The sequence below is a fragment of the Mustela erminea genome, chromosome 2 (assembly GCF_009829155.1).
Source record: "Mustela erminea isolate mMusErm1 chromosome 2, mMusErm1.Pri, whole genome shotgun sequence".
Classification (NCBI taxonomy): Eukaryota; Metazoa; Chordata; class Mammalia; order Carnivora; family Mustelidae; genus Mustela; species Mustela erminea.
This window is the reverse complement of record NC_045615.1, coordinates 129,725,085-129,743,705: the sequence shown is the minus strand read 5'-3', so window position 1 is coordinate 129,743,705 and position 18,621 is coordinate 129,725,085. Positions and strand designations below refer to the sequence as shown.

Genomic DNA, 18,621 nt, shown 5'->3' with positions numbered 1-18,621 from the left:
GAGTGGTTATATGAGGGTTACTCTGAAAGAGATGAGAGGAAATAGCTTAAAACAAAAGCTTTTCGGGAACTACCACTAACACGATGTCAGTGATAGGTCCTCGGTGGCTTTCTAGTCCTGAGCTGCTGAGAAGCTATGTTTGTCCTGCCTGTGAAATTTACAAAACCCAGGGCTGTATCAGCTGCTCCTGATTTTGGGAAGGCAAAGATAGACCTGGTGTATCTATCTGACTGCTGGGGAGGACAGGGACAAGCGGCCTGCTGGCCCCACAGAGCAAGAACTGGGCATGTGCCAACCAAAAGAGCAAGTTCAGCATTATTGTTTTATATTTGGAAAATAAGGTAAAGGGTATTTTTAATTTACCTAACTACTCTAAGTAAGCAAAACACATATTAAAAAAAAAAAATTTTTTAAGTAAGCTCTACGCTCGATGTGGGGCTTGAAGTCACAACCCTGAGATCAAGAGTCACATGCTCCACCAATGGAGCCAGCCAGGTGGCCCAAGGAGTCAATTTTTCACGTTGCTCAAGACGGGGGGCGGTGGGGGAGTGTATCGGGAAACATTAAATCTAGAAGTGTGAGAAGAGAAGCCCATCCTTGCATATACTAAGAGGACTATAAATTAAAATTCCAATGAAATATCATTTCTACCTATTATATGGACACATAATAATGACAACAATAGTAACAGGCATTCCTGACCTGGGTACTATGCTAATTCATTGAATCCTTACATCAAAGCCATTGGCAGGTACTGATGTTCTACCCAGTACAAGTGAGTAAACCAGGGCACAGAGGGGTTAAGTAACCGGTTCAAGGTCATAGGGGTAGAACGTGGGAAATCTGGAATACATACAATAATGCTACAATGTGAATGCTTGTGTCCCCCCCAAATTCATATGTTGAGACTAGTCCCTGCTGTGATGGTATTTGGAGGTGGGGCTTTGGGAGGGCATTGGGTCGAGGATGAAGCTCTCATGAGTGGGATTAGTGACCATACAAGAGAGAGCCCACAGAACTCCTTCCCTCTTCCACTACATGAGGATACAGCAAGAAGACAGCTGTCTATGAGCCGGGAACAAACTGCTACCAGACACCGAATCTGCCAGCACCTTGACTTTGGGCTTCACAGCCTCCAGCACTATGAGAAATCAGTGTTCGTTGCTGTAAGACCCAGTCTCTAGCACTCTGTTACAGCAGCCTGGGTGGGCTAAATGTAACCATTTCTTCAAGAAATTTCTTCAAGGGGTGCCTGGGTGGCTCAGTGGATTAAAGCCTCTGTCCTCAGCTCAGGTCATGATCTCGGGGTCCTCCAATCGAGCCCCGCATTGGGCTCTCTGCTCAGTGGGGAGCCTGCTTTCTCCTCTCTCTGCCTGCTTCTCTGCCTACTTGAGATCTCTGTCTGTCAAATAAGTAAATAAAATCTTTAAAAAAAAAAAAAAAAGAAATTTCTTCAAGAAATTATTAAGTGAGTAAAGCAAGGTACAAAGAATGTGGTTAGGAGGCTGTCATTTGTCTGAAAAAGTATGTATGTGTCTACATATCTGCATATCTATATCTCTAGCTCACGAACATATGTTCGCCCATATGCATGGCTATATGATAATTCTGACAGAATCCATATGAAGCTGTTAACAGTGTTGTCTCCCAGGAGAAACCAAGCGGCCGGGGAAAGAGGTGTCTTAGAAACTCAATTTTCAGCCTCCACTATCTTAACGTCATTTGAATTTAAGTCACGTGCTTGAAAATACTCATTAAAAAAGACACATAAAAATGTATTTACTTTACGGACTGAAAGAAGACACGGCAAATGTATATAATCCCACCTGCGATAAGGAAACGGTTCTCTCCATGAGCGTCTTGGTCCGCTTAAAGCCTGGGTCACTCTCTGCGAGGACATTCATGGTTTTCTTACCGATGAATTCCAAAGCATCAAGACCGCCCGTTAAGACACTTTTACCCTGCCGATGAGATAATGGCATGAGATTTCTTTTTGCCTTTTGCTTTTCCACAATGGTCAGTAACTCCTAGGTGGCACCATAGTCAAATACTAAAATCAATATAAAGTCACAATTTTTTCCCATTAGGGGTTTAATATCCACATCATTCTATTTTCTTTTTCTTAGAAGGGCACATGTCATTTGTAGGACAGACAATATTATTTAAAAGGGTGTTTACGGGTGCCTGGGTGGCTCAGTCATTAAGCCTCTGTCTTCTGCTCGGGTCATGATCCCAGGGTCCTGGGATGGAGCTCTGCATCGGGCTCCCTGCTAGGTGGGAAGCCTGCTTCTCTCCCACTCCCCCTGCTTGTATTCTCACTCTCATTGTGTCTCTCTCTCTGTCAAATAAATTAAAATCTTAAAAAAAAAATAAAATAAAAAGCGTGCTTAGGAAAAACCAGGGCATACCTGAGATGAATTTTGTGGGCTCTGTGTGTATGGATAGATATGTATCTAAGACATAAAATTAATAGGTGATTGCAGTACTGGTTTTGTTTGAAAGAATGCTAACCCAAGTAACAGAATTATGTGGAGCAGTCTATTAAAATGTCAAACATTCTCATCAATTTAGTGAATTCTTTCATCTAGGGCCTTGGAGTGTAGGACCCTCGGGCTGTGTCAGATGGCCCTTGGATAATTTCAGAAACTACTAATAACCATCTATAATTAGTATATTCATGAAATAAGACAGGTTGATTTCCATAGACTACTGGCTTTAGAAACTATTCTATCCTACAGTTAGCCTTTTGCAGATTCTCTCGTCAGCCATTGTTTTCCTTAAAAAACAAAGATTAAAACAGCCAAGCTTCACTACCATGAAGTGTCCACATAAACAGGACTGCTTACATTTCTTTGCAACTTCTGTACAAACATCCCTACTCCACAACTGCAATTACAGTATGCGTGCATGTGTTTATGAATTTACATGAATTTATACGCATTACATTTTATTCTTATCTTTTGCCTGTATACATTTTCTAATCTTCTTAATTACCACTTCGTTAGCAATATTAGACTTCGCTGAGTACCCTTTAGTCCTCATTTCCATCTTGGGCGTTTAGACTTTGTTTTTAGCTCTGGGAGCCAAGCAATCGTCACACTATAAAACAGATTTTAACACACGCATATTGTGGAAGAACTAGGGGATATAGGCAATGTATATTTTTGCCTCCTGGAGTCTCTTTTCTTTTGACATCCTATGAGGGATTACTTTGGTAAAGCATCACAGGGACTTCGATGAAGGGCGGACCTCGTGGGAAAGTCTGGGGCTTTGGAAAAGAAAGTCTCAGAAGGTAGAAGTGAACCCAGACCGGAAATGAGGCTGCTGAGTAAAAACTCAGAAGACAAACCCCCTGCATGGACTCAGGGAGATGAGGAACTCAAGGTCAAGAATGTTAATCTTCATTATCTGGGAACACGTCAGAAACATCTCGGGATATTGTTCCCAATTCCCTACCAGAATTTTTTTTTTTTTAATTTGCATGGCTTTATCATTTCCAAATTGAAGGTTAGGAAACACAGACCATCTAGCAAAAACAGCTGTCTCAGCTCTAAGAAAGGGCCCCCCTCTCCTCCCCCGGCCAGAGGCTGTCCTTGCAGCTGTTGGAAAGGACGCTGTTCCATCGGACTGAAAATATTCCTTCTAAGCAGCTCTTTTCTTTTAAACATAAAATATGTATCTTTTGCCCTTATTATTTTGGTGCCAAGGTTATGCTTACTCTGCAGGAGAAAGCATAACAAAACCATAATCCAAAGTTACGAGGGAGGCCATCTTTTCTCTGATGTATTTAGGTCACTGGTAAATACAGACATCAAAGGGAGACGCAGGGGAAACAGAGAAGGAGCTAACGACTCACTGTGTTTTGAACCACATGGGTGATGGCTGACAGCATGCCCCGAGACCCGGATGCAGGAGAAGTGGGTGGGCTTTCTGCAGGGCTCTGATCTGTGGCCACACCTGCCAGGAAGGAGAAAAACACCCTCTTAGAGTTCATTCTGCTGATCTGAACTTAGAAAGCTTCCATCTGTGCACCTAGTGCACGAGGGCCCAAGTCCAAGAAGCCCCGGAAATAAGTTCCTCACTCACTCTGAGGGACTCCATTTTCAGCACCAGCTTGGGCCCCTTCCGGAGAGCTGGAATTGACACTATGAATCCGCAGGGTGGCCCCTGCCTTTTCCTTGACTGCTGTCAATCCATGACCTGTCAGGAGATAAAAACGTGGTTCAGGAACACCACAGAAAACGCCTGGTCTGCCAATTCCATAGCTCACGCTCTAGTGCTGTGCTAAGCTGTGGGTGTGTACCCCGGTTATAAGAGACTGTGGCAGTTAGCAGTGTGGACAGATCCTCTTTACTCTTTTCTAAACTCCTCAGAACCGGCACGCACCGTTCATTTTTAGACTCCTTGCAGGCCTAGCCTCAATTCATATCTGCTGAATGGAAACGCTCCCTCAAAGGATTCGTCATTCTTTCGGGGCAGAGAGTGCAAGGTCTGGGACTGACAGGTCAAAATTAGAAGCAAATTGGTGAGAAAACCAGGAGGGCCACCCAACGGCTCTGACAGTTGTCCTAAGCAGTAAGGGTCAGGACACAGGCTCGAACTGCAGCCAGTCAGGGGGAAGGGTACTGGCTTTACCCATCCAAGCAGGGCCCGTCTATCCATATTCTCCACAGCCCAGCAGGGCACGTATTCCACACACAGGGCTGACCCCCTCATCCTACCACAGACACACACACACACACACACACACACACACACACACCCCTTGGCCTAGCATAGAAATAGTCTCGTTTACATTTTATTCTGGAGCAAAATTTTTCTTTTCTCCTGAGAGGCCCCCATGATGAGCAGTAGCTTTTCTCAAGTTCATGAACTGAACACAAAAATTAGTAGTCTACTCAGAGTCCTAAGTGGCTTTTTGGGTTCTTGAAGGCGAAACAGCCTGGCTGGCCATTGTGCCAGCACTTGCCTTCCCCTTTGCGTGCAGGGAGAAAGGGAAAGATGGCACTAGGAACCCAGACAATGCCAGGTTGTTAAAACCCAACAATATTAGTGTGTGGGGGAAAAGTCCCAAATCATGGCAGGATTTGGGAACCAAAGAGAAGCAGTTGCTCTTAGAAAGCACTGTCAAAATGACCAATTGTTCATCTCCTGAATAAGAGAAAGACATGGATGAATCCCAAACCCAAATAATAGTATTTGTTGTAACTTCATTTATCAGAGCAATCTTAACATCATCGGGGCCCTGATATTTACCAGAGAGAGGACTAATTAGATCCAGTGGAAATCACCTGTCATTATATGCTACTTAGAAAACAGGGAAACTTACAAAACATTATTTACAATGTTTACCACATTAATTTCATGCAGAAATATGTCTATATTCATGTGTAGTTCATTAGATACAGTTCAAACTTATGATCGGGTTACTCAAAAAAAAACCCAAAAACACATTCTTTATAACTGCTAAAACTAAGGATGAAATTCATTCTCTCTAGCTTCCGGTAAATTCCAAGCATTTCAGTGAAAATTTACTGGAGTTTTGATAGCACCTTGAAGTTATAGAATGTCACTGAACTAAGTTATACCCTGAGTCCATATTCCTTAACATATCTTAAAAATATATATATTCCAAAGGAAATAATGTACATCAAATCACAGTCATGATTCTCTTTGAGATTTCTGAGGGCTAAACTAAAGAAAACGAATTGGAGAAGGCCGGGAGGCATGGGCTACACCTTCTTTGTGAAAGCCCTACAGGGTTCAGTGAAGCCTCTGAAGGAGTCACTAACTCCTTCACCTTCTTTGCCCCTTTCGTGGGCGGGCCATGTCTGATTCTTTACCTAGGGAAAACCAGCTTCTGACCATCTCAGAATCCGATGGATTAGGGGTATGTCTACATTAACTGCCTCTAGAAAAGTTACTTTGTTTCTGGAAGGAAACACCAGGTTTGTGTTCATATAAATGGGATGTGTCTGTTTAGTATACATGATACAATGCTGCTACTCCAGTCTCTCTCTCTCTCTCTCTCTCTCTCTCTCTCTCTCTCTCTCACACACACACACACACACACACACACACACACTTTACTAAGGTATAACTGATTTACAAAACATTGCGCACATTTACGTTTGACCTAGCTTATTTTCTGATGACCAGTTCTTTCTCCTGAATTCTTTTGTTAGCGGAAGTACATCTTTCCTCCGTTCTACTCGAAATGGAAAGCTGTGGTTCTTCACAGACACAGTTTGGATGATGCCACACCCTACTTTGAAGAATAACTTCTAAAACTTTACTTAGTGTGACATCTAGTGCCCAGAACAAGGAAGTTGTAATAAGGAGTCATTGTTGCCTCTTTTTTTTTTTTTTTTTTTTAAGATTTTTATTTATTTATTTATTTGACAGAGAGAAATCACAAGTAGATGGAGAGGCAGGCAGAGAGAGAGAGAGGGAGGGAAGCAGGCTCCCTGCTGAGCAGAGAGCCCGATGCGGGACTCGATCCCAGGACCCTGAGATCATGACCTGAGCCGAAGGCAGCGGCTTAACCCACTGAGCTACCCAGGCACCCTCATTGTTGCCTTTTGACTGTGAGTCATTCTCAGAGGTATTGATTAGGTTTTACCGAAAACAGAAAAAAACCCAAATACGAATAACACTCCAGTGTATAATTCAAGGATTCTTCATACATCATCACGAACCCTAAGTAACCTCAAAGAAATGAAACTCCTCCAAATTCCATGGCTTGAAAGGTAGAATATCCTCTACACCTTGGCTTATTGCAGCAGAGACAGGTGAATCATGCAAAGAAGAGAACGTTGTTCTGTTCACAATGCTGTGAAACTCTACAACTTTAAAGCACATGTTAAATGACTGGCTGGTGTTTAATTTCTTACCTATACTCTACTGGGAAACATCCTAAATCTAGGAGTCAGGAGGAAGGACTTGTGAAGGAATTTGTGCTCCATCACTTATTATCTATGTGATCTTCGTGAGTTACTTAACCTCTGTTGTTTCTTCTCTGAAGAGAGGATTGTAACATTTATCTCCCAGGGTTCTACAAGGTCACTAAAGAGAAGTACATGAAACCCTTGGTCCTGGCAATATTTATTAGCGCACTTACTATATCCCAGGCACTGGACTAAATAGTTTTAGTCTAGTAAATTATCTCATTTCGTCTTCCCATTATGAGGTAAGGGATATTACTTCTGTGAAAACAGAAATCTGGTAACAGGAACTCATTTGCCAAGGTTCCAAAGCCAAAAGGGGGCAGAGGCAGGATTTGAACCAAGTCTTAACTCTAGAACTTACACACTTAGTCACTATGTTATATTTAGAAAGTTTTATATGCCATTTACAATTGATTCAATGTCATTTCAGTCCCATTTCTATAACTTCTTAGAAATCAGATCCTTGATCAGGAGCTTTCTTATTTTTAAAACACTGGCTTAGGGGCGCCTGGGTGGCTCAGTGGGTTAAGCCGCTGCCTTCGGCTCAGGTCATGATCTCAGGGTCCTGGGATCGAGTCCCGCATCGGGCTCTCTGCTCAGCAGGGAGCCTGCTTCCTCCTCTCTCTCTCTGCCTGCCTCTCTGCCTACTTGTAATCTCTCTCTGACAAATAAATAAATAAAATCTTAAAAAATAAATAAATAAAACACTGGCTTAGGCCAAAATTACTTGACTTGCCTTACCTTGACCAGACAGCAAGATGAAGGTCACCTCTGGAATGGAATCTTCCTCTGATCCTGCCCCTTTTAGCCAGGTCTTGGGTTGGCATGTGATGTTTTTAGAATCATTCCCACGTTGTGCAGTGCTGTTATCTCATACACCCAGTTTAAAATTTTTGTTCTCAAAAAGCACTGTCTTATCAAGCCATTATCTTGTGAGTTCCACCAAAATCAAAACCCAAGATCCAAACAAATTAAAACATTATTTGCTGGTGGTGGAAGGGTCTCTCTGGTCAAGTGGTAACTTAGGGAAGCAACAGCAGTTCTCCACATCACCCAGGATGACTGGCTAGTGCTGAGAGTACTTGCTACTGGTTCCCGACAGTAAGGCTTCTGTAAGCAGGGCACCAGCTAGCTCATGCAGAGGGCTCCCTCTCTGTGTTAATTTTTATTTATTTTTTAATTTTGGTTTTATTTATTTTATTTTTTAAATTTAAATTCAATTAATTAACATATAATACATTATTGGTTTCAGAGGCAGAGGTCAGTGATTCATCGGTCTTATATAATACCCAGGGCTCATTACATCCTGTGCCCTTCTCCAAGTCCATCATCCATCCCATTCACCCACCCCTACCCCCCTAGAGCAAAACTGTTTGTTTCCTATGATTAAGAGTTTTCTATGGTTTGCCTCCCTCTCTAATTTTGTCTTGTTTTGCTTTTTCTTCTCTTCCCCTATGGTCCTGTTTTGTTTCTTAAATTCCACATATGAGTGAGATCATGTAATTGTCTTCCTCTGATTGACTTATTTCACTTAGCATGATACTCTAGTTCCATCTACGTCATTGCAAATACTTTAACTTTTAATATAGCATTTCCTTCTTATCCACTTTTTCTTTTAAAAATAAATACACAAAAAAGAAACTAAAAAAACGTATACCCACACTTTCCTGATACAGCTGGCTGATTTTTATTTTTATTTATTTAATTTTATTTTTTCAAAAGATTTTATCCATTTATTTAGAGACACAGAGAGACAGAGACAGCGAGAATACAAGGCAGGGGGCAGAGGCAGAGGGAGAGGGAATCTCAAAGTGCAGGCTAAGCATGGAGACTGAGGCGGGGCTCGATCCCATGACCCTGAGATCAGGACCTGAGCCAAAATCAAGAGTCCGACGCTTGAAGGACTGGGTCACCCAGGTACCCCTTTGGTTGATTTTTTTTTTAAATAAAAACATTGATAATATTACCAAATTCAAAGAGTTTAGGAACATGGCCAACAGAAGGTGGACCAGCCTCTTTCTACTTAGACTGCTTCCACTGATTTACTAACATAATAGGCAATAGAGTCTGTGAACTTATAAGGGCCTATGGAATTTTTTTTTTTTTTAAAGATTTTATTTATTTATTTGACAGAGAGAAATTACAAATACACTGAGAGGCAGGCAGAGAGAGAGAGAGAAGGAAGCAGGCTCCCTGCTGAGCAGAGAGCCCGACGCGGGACTCGATCCCAGGACCCTGAGATCATGACCCGAGCCGAAGGCAGCGGCTTAACCCACTGAGCCACCCAGGTGCCCCCCTATGGAATTTTTTTAATTAATTTTTTTTTCTGGTAGGCTCCATACCCAGTGTGGAGTCCAAGGCAGGACTTGAACTCACAACCCTGACATCAAGACCCAAGCTGAGATTAAGAGTCAGACATTCAACCGACTGAACCACCCAGGTGCCCCCTATGGAAATACCTAAGATCTGAAAAAAAATATTGCATCTAAGAGACAAAAAGGAAAAACTGCAAATTGGAACAAGAAATTAATCAATAGTTACTTAAATATATTAAAAACGTGATATTAGGTCAACTGGCCAACTGTAGTTTAAATGAATTCAACTCTTACACAGTTGTACGTGAACTACATATTTAATGAGGCACGTGTCCACATTTCATTACACTGTTAGCTGTGATAATAGAGGGACTTCAAAGGGAAAACTGCTTTGTGCTCTTAAAAGACTCTTAGTGACTCTGTCTTCCTCCTCATTGCTCCCCATCCCCCCATCTCCCCTAAAGATAACAGCTATTTGTTTCTTATTTTATTTTTAAGATTGTATTTATTTATTTGACAGAGAGAGACACAGTGAGAGAGGGAACACAAGCAGTGGGAGAGGGAGAAGGAGACTTCTAGCTGAGCAGGGAGCCTGATGCAGGGCTCGAACCCAGGACCCTGGGATCATGACCTGAGCTGAAGGCAACCGCTTAATGACTGAGCCACCCAGGTGCCCCCATCTTATTCACTTCTTGTGATTCCTTTCATAAAAAATTTTTTAAAAAGCACATACCTACGTGTAAGCATTCTGGACCTGACCTCTTCCTCTTCGCAACATATAGTGGAGGTCTCAGCACAGGTGGTGGTGAGGGCTGTGTGTGCCGCCTTGCACATTAACGACTTTAAAGAGTCATCGTGATCCACCTTCTCGCCCTCTTCATCATTTTCCTATTTACTATTTGTGTTGTCTATTGTCTGTCTCCTTCCACATGGACGGAAGCCCTACTAGGGCAAGGGTCTTTGCGTCACTGGCTCACTGCCCCATCTCCAATGCCTAGGAGAGTGTCTGGCACAGTAAGTGTTTGCTGAGTGAATTTGACATTGAACATCATTATTTATATCAATGACTTTGTGCAAAGGGTCAACAGAACTCCTGGGCTAGAAGCTATGTGCATTTCAAATTTCATAGACAGTGCTAACTGCTCTTCTGAAAGTTGCATCAATTTACACTCTGGGTGAGTTCTGGGGGCATACAACAGTTTGGAAATATTTGCTGCATCTCAGACTTCTATCAAGGAATTGAAGATAGTATAAAAAGTTGTGAGGGGGCGCCTGGGTGGCTCAGTGGGTTAAGCCTCTGCCTTCAGCTCAGGTCATGATCTCAGGGTCCTGGGATGGAGCTCTGCATGGAGCTCTCTGCTCAGCGGGGAACCTGCTTCCTGCCCCCACCCCCGCCTGCCTCTCTGCCTATTTTTGATCTCTATCAAATAAATAAATAAAATTTTTTAAAAAAGTTGTGAGGAATAGTTGTTGAGAAAAATACACAGATGATGTTGCTTCACTCAACTATAGCAAACACCAGCGCAGTGAAAAGAGGAGCCATTCAACCTTCCTTCTGGAAAAATCTTCCCTTTCCATAATGAGGGTTGGTGTCCACTCTCTAATCAGATACTCACTTCTTTTTGGGTTCAAAACTGACAAGTGTCTCTGAACGGATAGTTTATGCCTGGCCGTCCAACAAAGATTCATGAACCCCTGGGTCTAATTCACAGATGGTAAATGATCGTGAACAAACTCCATGCACAGACCCATAATCCTAAAATCGTTTATACTGAAGATCCTTGAGAACCTTCCCGTCATCAGCGATGCTACCTTCAAAACGAATCAATGTGATATTGACGGTGATTTACCCATTTAAGAGTTCTCACTGTAGTAGGATTTTGACAAGTTTGCCAGTCTCGGGAATAAATGCTGTCATTATTTCTGACAGGGCTGGTAGAAGGGTTTCATTAAAATGTGCAGAAGGGGAAAACTGTGTGACTTGGGAGAGGGTGGGAAAGGGGAAAAATGGTAATTTTGAAAAGTAAATATACACATCAGATACACCTGTCCCCCAACCAGGTAGTCCTGTATAGGGTGGTTAGACATATAAAACTGTCAAAACTGGAATTAAAAAAAAAAAAAAAACTAAACCTTTAGGGCTTTTGTAATATCAAGAAATAAATTGCTCTGTGCTGCTATAGAATCTCTACGTAGGTATATCTGCAAATGTTTCAGCTTTGTCGACTTTCATCTTGATTGTCGGCTGATCTTCTCATTTAGCTTAGCAACGGAGCCTCGGAAAAGTCAGGTCTCTAAGATGCTGGTGGGAAATCACATCTACATCTGGTTCTCACAGCATCACTTTGAAATGATCATCAAAATAATTATTTTTTTATACTTCCCTTTCCCAGTCTGGTTTCTGCCTGGATCTTAAATAATAACTATATTAATGTTCATTTTAGGAACTTGCCCAAAGACAGGGGCGGCAGGTGATCAAATTTTTTTGGAAGGTGAGAATGTAGCTGTGGGTGAAGCAAGAGTGAGAGTCTCTTCAAAAAGAGCTATTGGCTGAGAACTCTGATTTCACATAAGCAGTGGGGAGGTCACTTTTTCTCCTTTGCCCTTAACCTCGGGGTCAAAGTAGGGAGGCAAAAAGACAAAAATACAGAGTAGCAAAAAGTATCAGTTTTAGTTTTTTGTCTTTTTCCATTTAGCACAGGGGTTATAAATATATTTCTCCTTCTATATATAGCCACAGACTAGGAATCATCATGTTACGGAAATTGGAAAGAATCTTCGAAGGTCTCAACTTCCCCTACCCACACTTTTCCAAATAAGGAATCTGAGTCTGAGAGAGGTTGTGGGCTTGGTATTGCTAGTTAGTGACCACCCTCGTGATCCCACATTAGAAGCAGTGAAGACCAGGGCTCATGTCTGTAGGACTCCTGCTCCAGTGCTCTCTCCAAGAGAGAACCACCTTCCAAACGTTTCGAATCTCCAAGTACTCCCCTGCTAACTCCGCACAGCTCAAACTACTGTGACTGCAGTTTTTCAACACGCGTAAGAAGGATTGGCTTCTATTTCCAGTGCTCAACTGACAGCCCTGTGTTCTGTTACTGACTGGGTGTTTTGCGCTCCTGTCTGTGGCTGGAATTACCCTGGGGGTAGTAACATGAGGTTTCTGAGTGGGAATCAATTGCAATGGAATACGCAGTTATTTTCTTTCTTTACTTTCCACAGGCAATTTATAAACCTTCAAGAGCTCACCTACTGCTAGGAGCGCTCTGTTTTCCAATATGTTTCTTTGCCCTGTGATAAGAACCTATTAGTGCTACAAAGTCTTGGGCGGGTGTCCTAGCTGTACCTAACGGAGCCCTCACTGGCTTGCTTCTTTCCATCCCTAGGTAGCAGTTTGGTACGGACGTCAACCCAGGATGACTCCCGCAACTTTGTAAACCCTATTTCACCCCTCTGTTTCAGGCTGGCTGTGGCACCTCTCCATTTGTGGGACGTTTGTGATCCCTGTTATCACTCCCACCTACCACCAAGCTTTCCAGCCTTGGAACCCGTAACTTCAGCCTCCTCCCCCTGCCCCTTTAAGCTACAAGCTTTAGTTCTCTCTCAGGTCCACACAGAGATTCTTACCCAGTTTTAAAGTATGTATTGCTATTACTTTAGCTACTATTGCTACGGAAAGTCACGCATGTCTTGACCAGAAATCTCCAAAAATAATGCCCCAGGAGCAACTTTGGGATGGCTTTTGCATTCATTGGGGTTCTGATGACCAGTGATGAGGGACAAGTTTCAGCTCTACTTTTTTACCCACAGCTCCAATTTGTCTGATAGGATTCTTAGAACAGGTGTTGACATTTCAGAATTTCTTTGAGCTCTCTCGTGTGCCCTTTGGACACTGTGGAGGCAGATAAGGGGAAAAAAATATCAAGATTTAAATGCTTCTAAAACGTCCAGCTCATCGCTAGAGCCATAAAAAAGAATTAAGTTTCTGGATTTGGTGGGGTAAGTGAGGAGGAAGGACTTCAAACAGAAGAGGGAAGCGTGGCAGGTGGTTTTGAGAGAGCACCCCCTAGTGCACACAGCAGGGGTAATCCCCTCCCCTCTGAGCGTGAGCAGGATGGTGAAATTGATGGAATTTCACTCCCAAGATTAGGGGACATTATATGGCAAAGGAGAAGGGATCTTTCAGTTATAATTAAGGTCCTTAATCCGTTGAATTTGAGTTTGTTAAAGGAGATCATCCTGGGGGTGGGGCTGATTTACTAGGCGAAACTTTAAAAAGGATGAAACCCTTCCTGAAGGGAGAGATCTGAAGCAGGGGGTAGAGATGATCCTGTGGGCTTGGAAGCAGGCAGCCTCGAGGAGGGGCGGGTGACCCCGGCCAATAACCAGCAAGAAAATGGGGGTGCCAAGCCTACAACCTCAAGGAATTGGATTTTGCCAACAATTGGAATAACCTCAGGAGACGACCTTGGATATCACACGAGAACGCGGCCAGCTGACACCCTGATTTCAACCTGGTAGGTCACTCGGCAAGGAACCTAACTTCATTCTGATATTTTACGCGGCGATGTGCAAATGTCACACAATCTCTGAAACCGTCTCTCTGCCAGAGCAAGGAAGGAGGCGCCAGGGACTGGCACAGTGATTCCGCCGGTCCACGACCATTCTCTCTCTAGGCTTTTCCAGATTGATTACTGCGCAAAGCCAGGGGAGAACCACCAGACGTTTTCAGGGGTGGCCACATGAACAAGATCCAGCATTTCTCATCTTTGTGGTGCCTTAGACGCAGGGAAATGTCTAGAGTAACAGCAAACTCAAGCACAGGCCACAGATTAACACACTGACTTCAGATCAAATTAAAAGATGTGTGCCCCCCAGGATGAGGTGGGACCCACTGAGGAATCACATCCTGCTTCTTAAGCGGTAAAGCTAGCATCAGCTACTGGTTGCACTTGAACCAGGTAACAAAACCCAGAGGCCTTGGAATGCAGTCCACCCGACCATGGCTGCCAGGCGCTCTCTGTGCAAGGGTCAGATTACAAGAGGACACCTAAGGAGATAACAGGTGGTAAATTCAACAGGCAAACTATCTGTTGGGGGGACGGAAAACTTTGTAAGGATCCAGCGAAGCTCAAAGTCCAACAGTTAGGTGTAGCTGCTGACTGATGAGAAACTGTCACAAACACGAGAGCCGATGGCAGGTCCAGGAAGGGGCACCTCTACCCAAAGCATCTGACCTGTGACTCGCAGGGCAAGGGATTTCAGTGCTTACCGGGGAAGGAACTTATGTTTAGATTTTTAATGGTAAAGTATATCCTTTGTCCATAATGGAAGCTTTCGAAGCACCAAATTCATTATAAGCCTGGATGTTTCTGGGCACCATTATTGCTTCTGAAGCACCCAAAATACTTCATGTTTTATGACATAAATCACAAGGAGAGCTGCATAATTTGGTAGCCATGTTATTTACTGTTCTATGACTTATCAAATGTCAAAAACTTTTGGACTCCATGGTTTTGGCATCAGAAAGCACAGCACTCCTATGTGCGGTCGGTGGCAAGATCTACGGGAGAGCCCCTAAGAGCTCAAATGTTTTCCTTGGGAAGCAAGAGGCCTCTAGGCCCCTGTCTTCACTCTCTTGAAGAGACTCTGTCCTGTTCAGAACACAACACAGGCCCCTCTCCTGTAACTTGGCTGGTTTTTCTATCTACCCACGTAGTATCCACAGCACAACTGGCCCCATCAATCAGCAACAGAAAAAATCTGCTCTGCAGGGTCTCCCCAAAGGCCAACATTTATTTGACTGCCATCTTCTTCTTGCCAGAGTTCCTTGACGTTCCAGACACAAAATAGAGGAATGCAGTCGACCTGTTCTTACAGGCTCTCCATCTGATTAGATATTTGGCCCTTAGACAGTGACCATGGTCTGCTGGAGTGGGACAAAGGACCTTCAGCCTTCCTATCCTTCCTGCTTTTAGGAGGTAACAGCCATGGACTATACCTTGAGAACACCTGACTTCAATGATTTCAGAGCTATGTTACCTGAGACTTCCCCTGTCCTGCTCCTTGCTCTCCACTGTCAAGATGAAATGCCTTTGCTAACTCAGCTTAGACATGTTGATGTTACACCTTCAGTTTTCACAAAGAAAGCCCATGAGAAATGGTCATATGAAGAATTTTTTGACAAACCCATACTGATGAAGACATGGTCCACTGTTACCTTCTCCTTATACATACAGAGCCAATACAAGAAATGTCTTCAAAAATGTAACACCCAGAAAAGAAATTTATCCAGATAAAGTAAGTTTTGGTTTATCATTCCATGAAAAATTGATAACCTACTGGCAGCCAAGATGCTGAGAGTCAATGTCAACGCTCAATTACTCTACCAGCCTTGGGATATATATTCTACATCCTTCATACCTGCATATTTTATTGAAATACCTCAAATCCTTCCAGGGAGTAGGTTAGTTGTATATTTTAAAACATTCAGGTGGGAGGACAAGGACAAAACTTTGAGAATATAAGACCCCAAATCGTATATCTTAAGATGCAATATAATATAGCGCTTAAATCTGTACCACTTAGTTCCAATCTCAACCCAGCTACTTCTGACTTTGGACAAGGTGTTAGCCTCTCTGTAATTCACCTTCTTTATCTCTAAACGGAGAAAATAAAAATACTTCTTTCTAGGGTTATTTTGAGGAATAAATGTATCAATATACATGAAGCACTTAGAACAGAGAGTAAAAAAGATTTGCTCTTATTATCTTGCAGGCTGATGGTAACCTCTGCCAGTACGTGGTATGATCAAAATGTCAAATGCTATTATCAGGCTTCTGAACTTTATCCATTCAAATGCAACATATAATTCTTACCTACTGTAGCAGACGCTGATGAGAGCAGAGATTTGCCCCAGGAGCCCCAGCCTGCCCATCCTCCTCCACGGGAAGGTGAATCCACAGCCTATAGAAAAACAGATTAGCAGAGGGCTAGCAATTCAGTATATGCAGGAATGGGAAAAACAGAACAAAACAAAACACAAAAACAAAACACAAAACCCTTGGTTTGAAACAAAAACGAGATTTAAGAAAAAAAAAATCATCAGTAACAATATCTCCCTGGCTTAAAGTTCATAAGGGCCATAAAAGAATGCATAAAAGAATACTACCCACATTTCAATGTGTACTTTGGAACAAAACTGATCAGTAGCCATGTTGGCTTGAAGTGAGAGGGAGGGGATTTGATGTTAAGAAAGACCCAAATATCCCGTTATCTGGAAGATAGGGACAAGGGCTGTAGGGGGAAATCATTTAACTTATTAGGGCACAAAGTGATTGGGAAAAGTTCAAAGCTCTAGCAACTTTAATGTAGCTAAACAAATGTTCTCTTCCAGATGTGTCTAGAAAAGCACCAATAAGCCTGGAGATGGGTTGCAGCCAATAGGTAGCCTTTTGAGGTAGACACCTACCTACCTTCCTTCCTTCCTTTCTTTCTTTCTTTCTTTCTCTTTCTCTCTCTCTCTTTCTTTCCTTCCTTCCTTCCTTCTGTTTTCTTTCTTTCTTTCTTTCTTTCTTTCTCGCTTTCTTTCTTTCTTTCGACTTACTTATTTTGAAAGGGGAAGAGAGAGACAAGGGGGGTGAGCGTGGAGTCCAACACTGGGCTCGATCTCATGACCCTGAGATCATGACTTGAGCCAAAATCAAGAGTCAGACGCTTAACTGACTGAGCCACCCAGGTGCCCTGAGATAGATGCCTTTCAAGGTGTCTTTCACTGTCCCTGGGCTCTGTAGGTTCAAATTCTTCTGCTTAAGTACTTGGATTAAGATTGAGAGACTGGTTTAGCTTGAGTTGGTTGCCTGAATAGAAGATGAAAATTCAGGCAATGTAGGGTGACCATATTCCATCTGTCTTGCTGACTAAGGATTAAGAGAAATCAGCGTGAGCAGAATGAAGGAGATATGTTTGGAGAAGCTGTTGGATTCCTGACAGCTTCTCAGCCCCTGGTTTCTGTCCCTCCTCAAGGCCTATCACATCGTCAAGTTCCATGAGATTTCCTGCATCGTCAGTGAGTCTGTCTGTCTGTTTCTTTTTTTAGATGTTTTGTTCACTGATATGTATCCCCAGAGCCTAGAAGAGTACAGGGCATATAATAAGTGCTTAATACACTTATTTGTTGAGTGACTGACTAAAATTCATCCATTTTCTTAAGTATTCATAGTTTCTGTTACTTGCACCTGAGGAGCCCTAACTTGGGTAGTGGAACCACAGCTTTCCCTTATTATCTAGGAACACATTCTAGAAAATGAGGCAAGAATACATTAGGAGTAATACTTTAGGTGCTGGAGAAATCACAGCTCTCTCCTCCAAAAAAAGAAAGAAAGAAAGAAAGAAAGGAAGGAACGAAGAAAGGAAGGAAGGAAGGAAGTTAGTTCAGTGAAATATTCCTATGGACATTCTAGCTTCCATAACTTCTGACCCAAGTCTGGCCCATCAGTCAGCCCCCTTCCCTTCTCCCTCCTGCCTTCTACCTTTGGAGATCAGGGTGGTCATGTCAAATATTTGGGCCAACAGGATACAAATGGGAAGGCGTTTGCTTTCACGATAAACTACACACTTATGGCTGGCGCCAACTCTTCCCACATCCTTTCTTTCTGCCCTGAACGTGAATATACTTGTAACAGCCTCTGCTGAAGCAGCCATCTTTGTGGATATGAGGGAAAGGCCAGAGGGAGCCACAGAGTCACTGGTCCTGGTATGGCTGAGCTACTAAACCAAGGTGAGTAGTTGACTGTCTTCATTCTTTCTGTTAAGTGAGAAAAAAAATAAGTTGCTATTTGATCAGCTACTCTGTGTTGAATTTTAGTTATTTGTACCCAAAGGCATTCTTAGCTGATTCACCTAGTAAACAGCAAACACCATCCATCAGTGTAGACTACTGGTCAAGAGAAAAGGGTATGGAATTAAATTGCTTGGATTGGACTCCAGGCTCTGCCATTTGGGGCAAGTTATTCAGGTCTTCTGAGACATCATTTACTCATTACAAAATGAGATACAGTAGTATAAGAACCGTAAGTATAAGAACCAATAACCTCACAGGGTTATTATGAATATTTAAAGAAAAAATTCATATAAAACTTTGAGCATAGTGTCTGGCACATAATAAATACTCCTCCATAACAATAACAAGAACAGGGGTGCCTGGGTGGCTCAGTGGGTTAAAGCCTCTGCCTTCAGCTCAGGTCATGGTCCCAGGGTCCTGGGATCGAGCCCCACATCAGGCTCTCTGCTCAGCAGGGAGCCTGCTTCCTCCTCTCTCTCTCTCTCTCTCTCTCTCTGCCTGCCTCTCCCCCTACTTG

The 18,621-nt window shown here is 42.9% G+C and overlaps 1 protein-coding gene across 6 annotated transcripts in view; it reads right to left on the bottom strand.

The window, feature by feature from the left end:
* The window catches only part of FAM114A1 (family with sequence similarity 114 member A1), a 91,587-nt gene that overhangs the window by 53,236 nt on the left and 19,730 nt on the right, over positions 1-18,621 (bottom strand). For all 6 annotated transcript variants that reach the window (XR_004283417.1, XM_032334096.1, XM_032334097.1 and 3 more), the window contains 4 exons: positions 16,141-16,228; positions 4,087-4,200; positions 3,857-3,957; positions 1,827-1,961 (listed from right to left, as the gene is read on the bottom strand). Coding sequence is in view for 5 of the 6 variants with exons in the window: in XM_032334096.1 (XP_032189987.1) it covers positions 1,827-1,961; positions 3,857-3,957; positions 4,087-4,200; positions 16,141-16,228 (438 nt within the window). In the remaining variant the exon portion in view is untranslated. The remainder of the gene's footprint in view (positions 1-1,826; positions 1,962-3,856; positions 3,958-4,086; positions 4,201-16,140; positions 16,229-18,621) is intronic.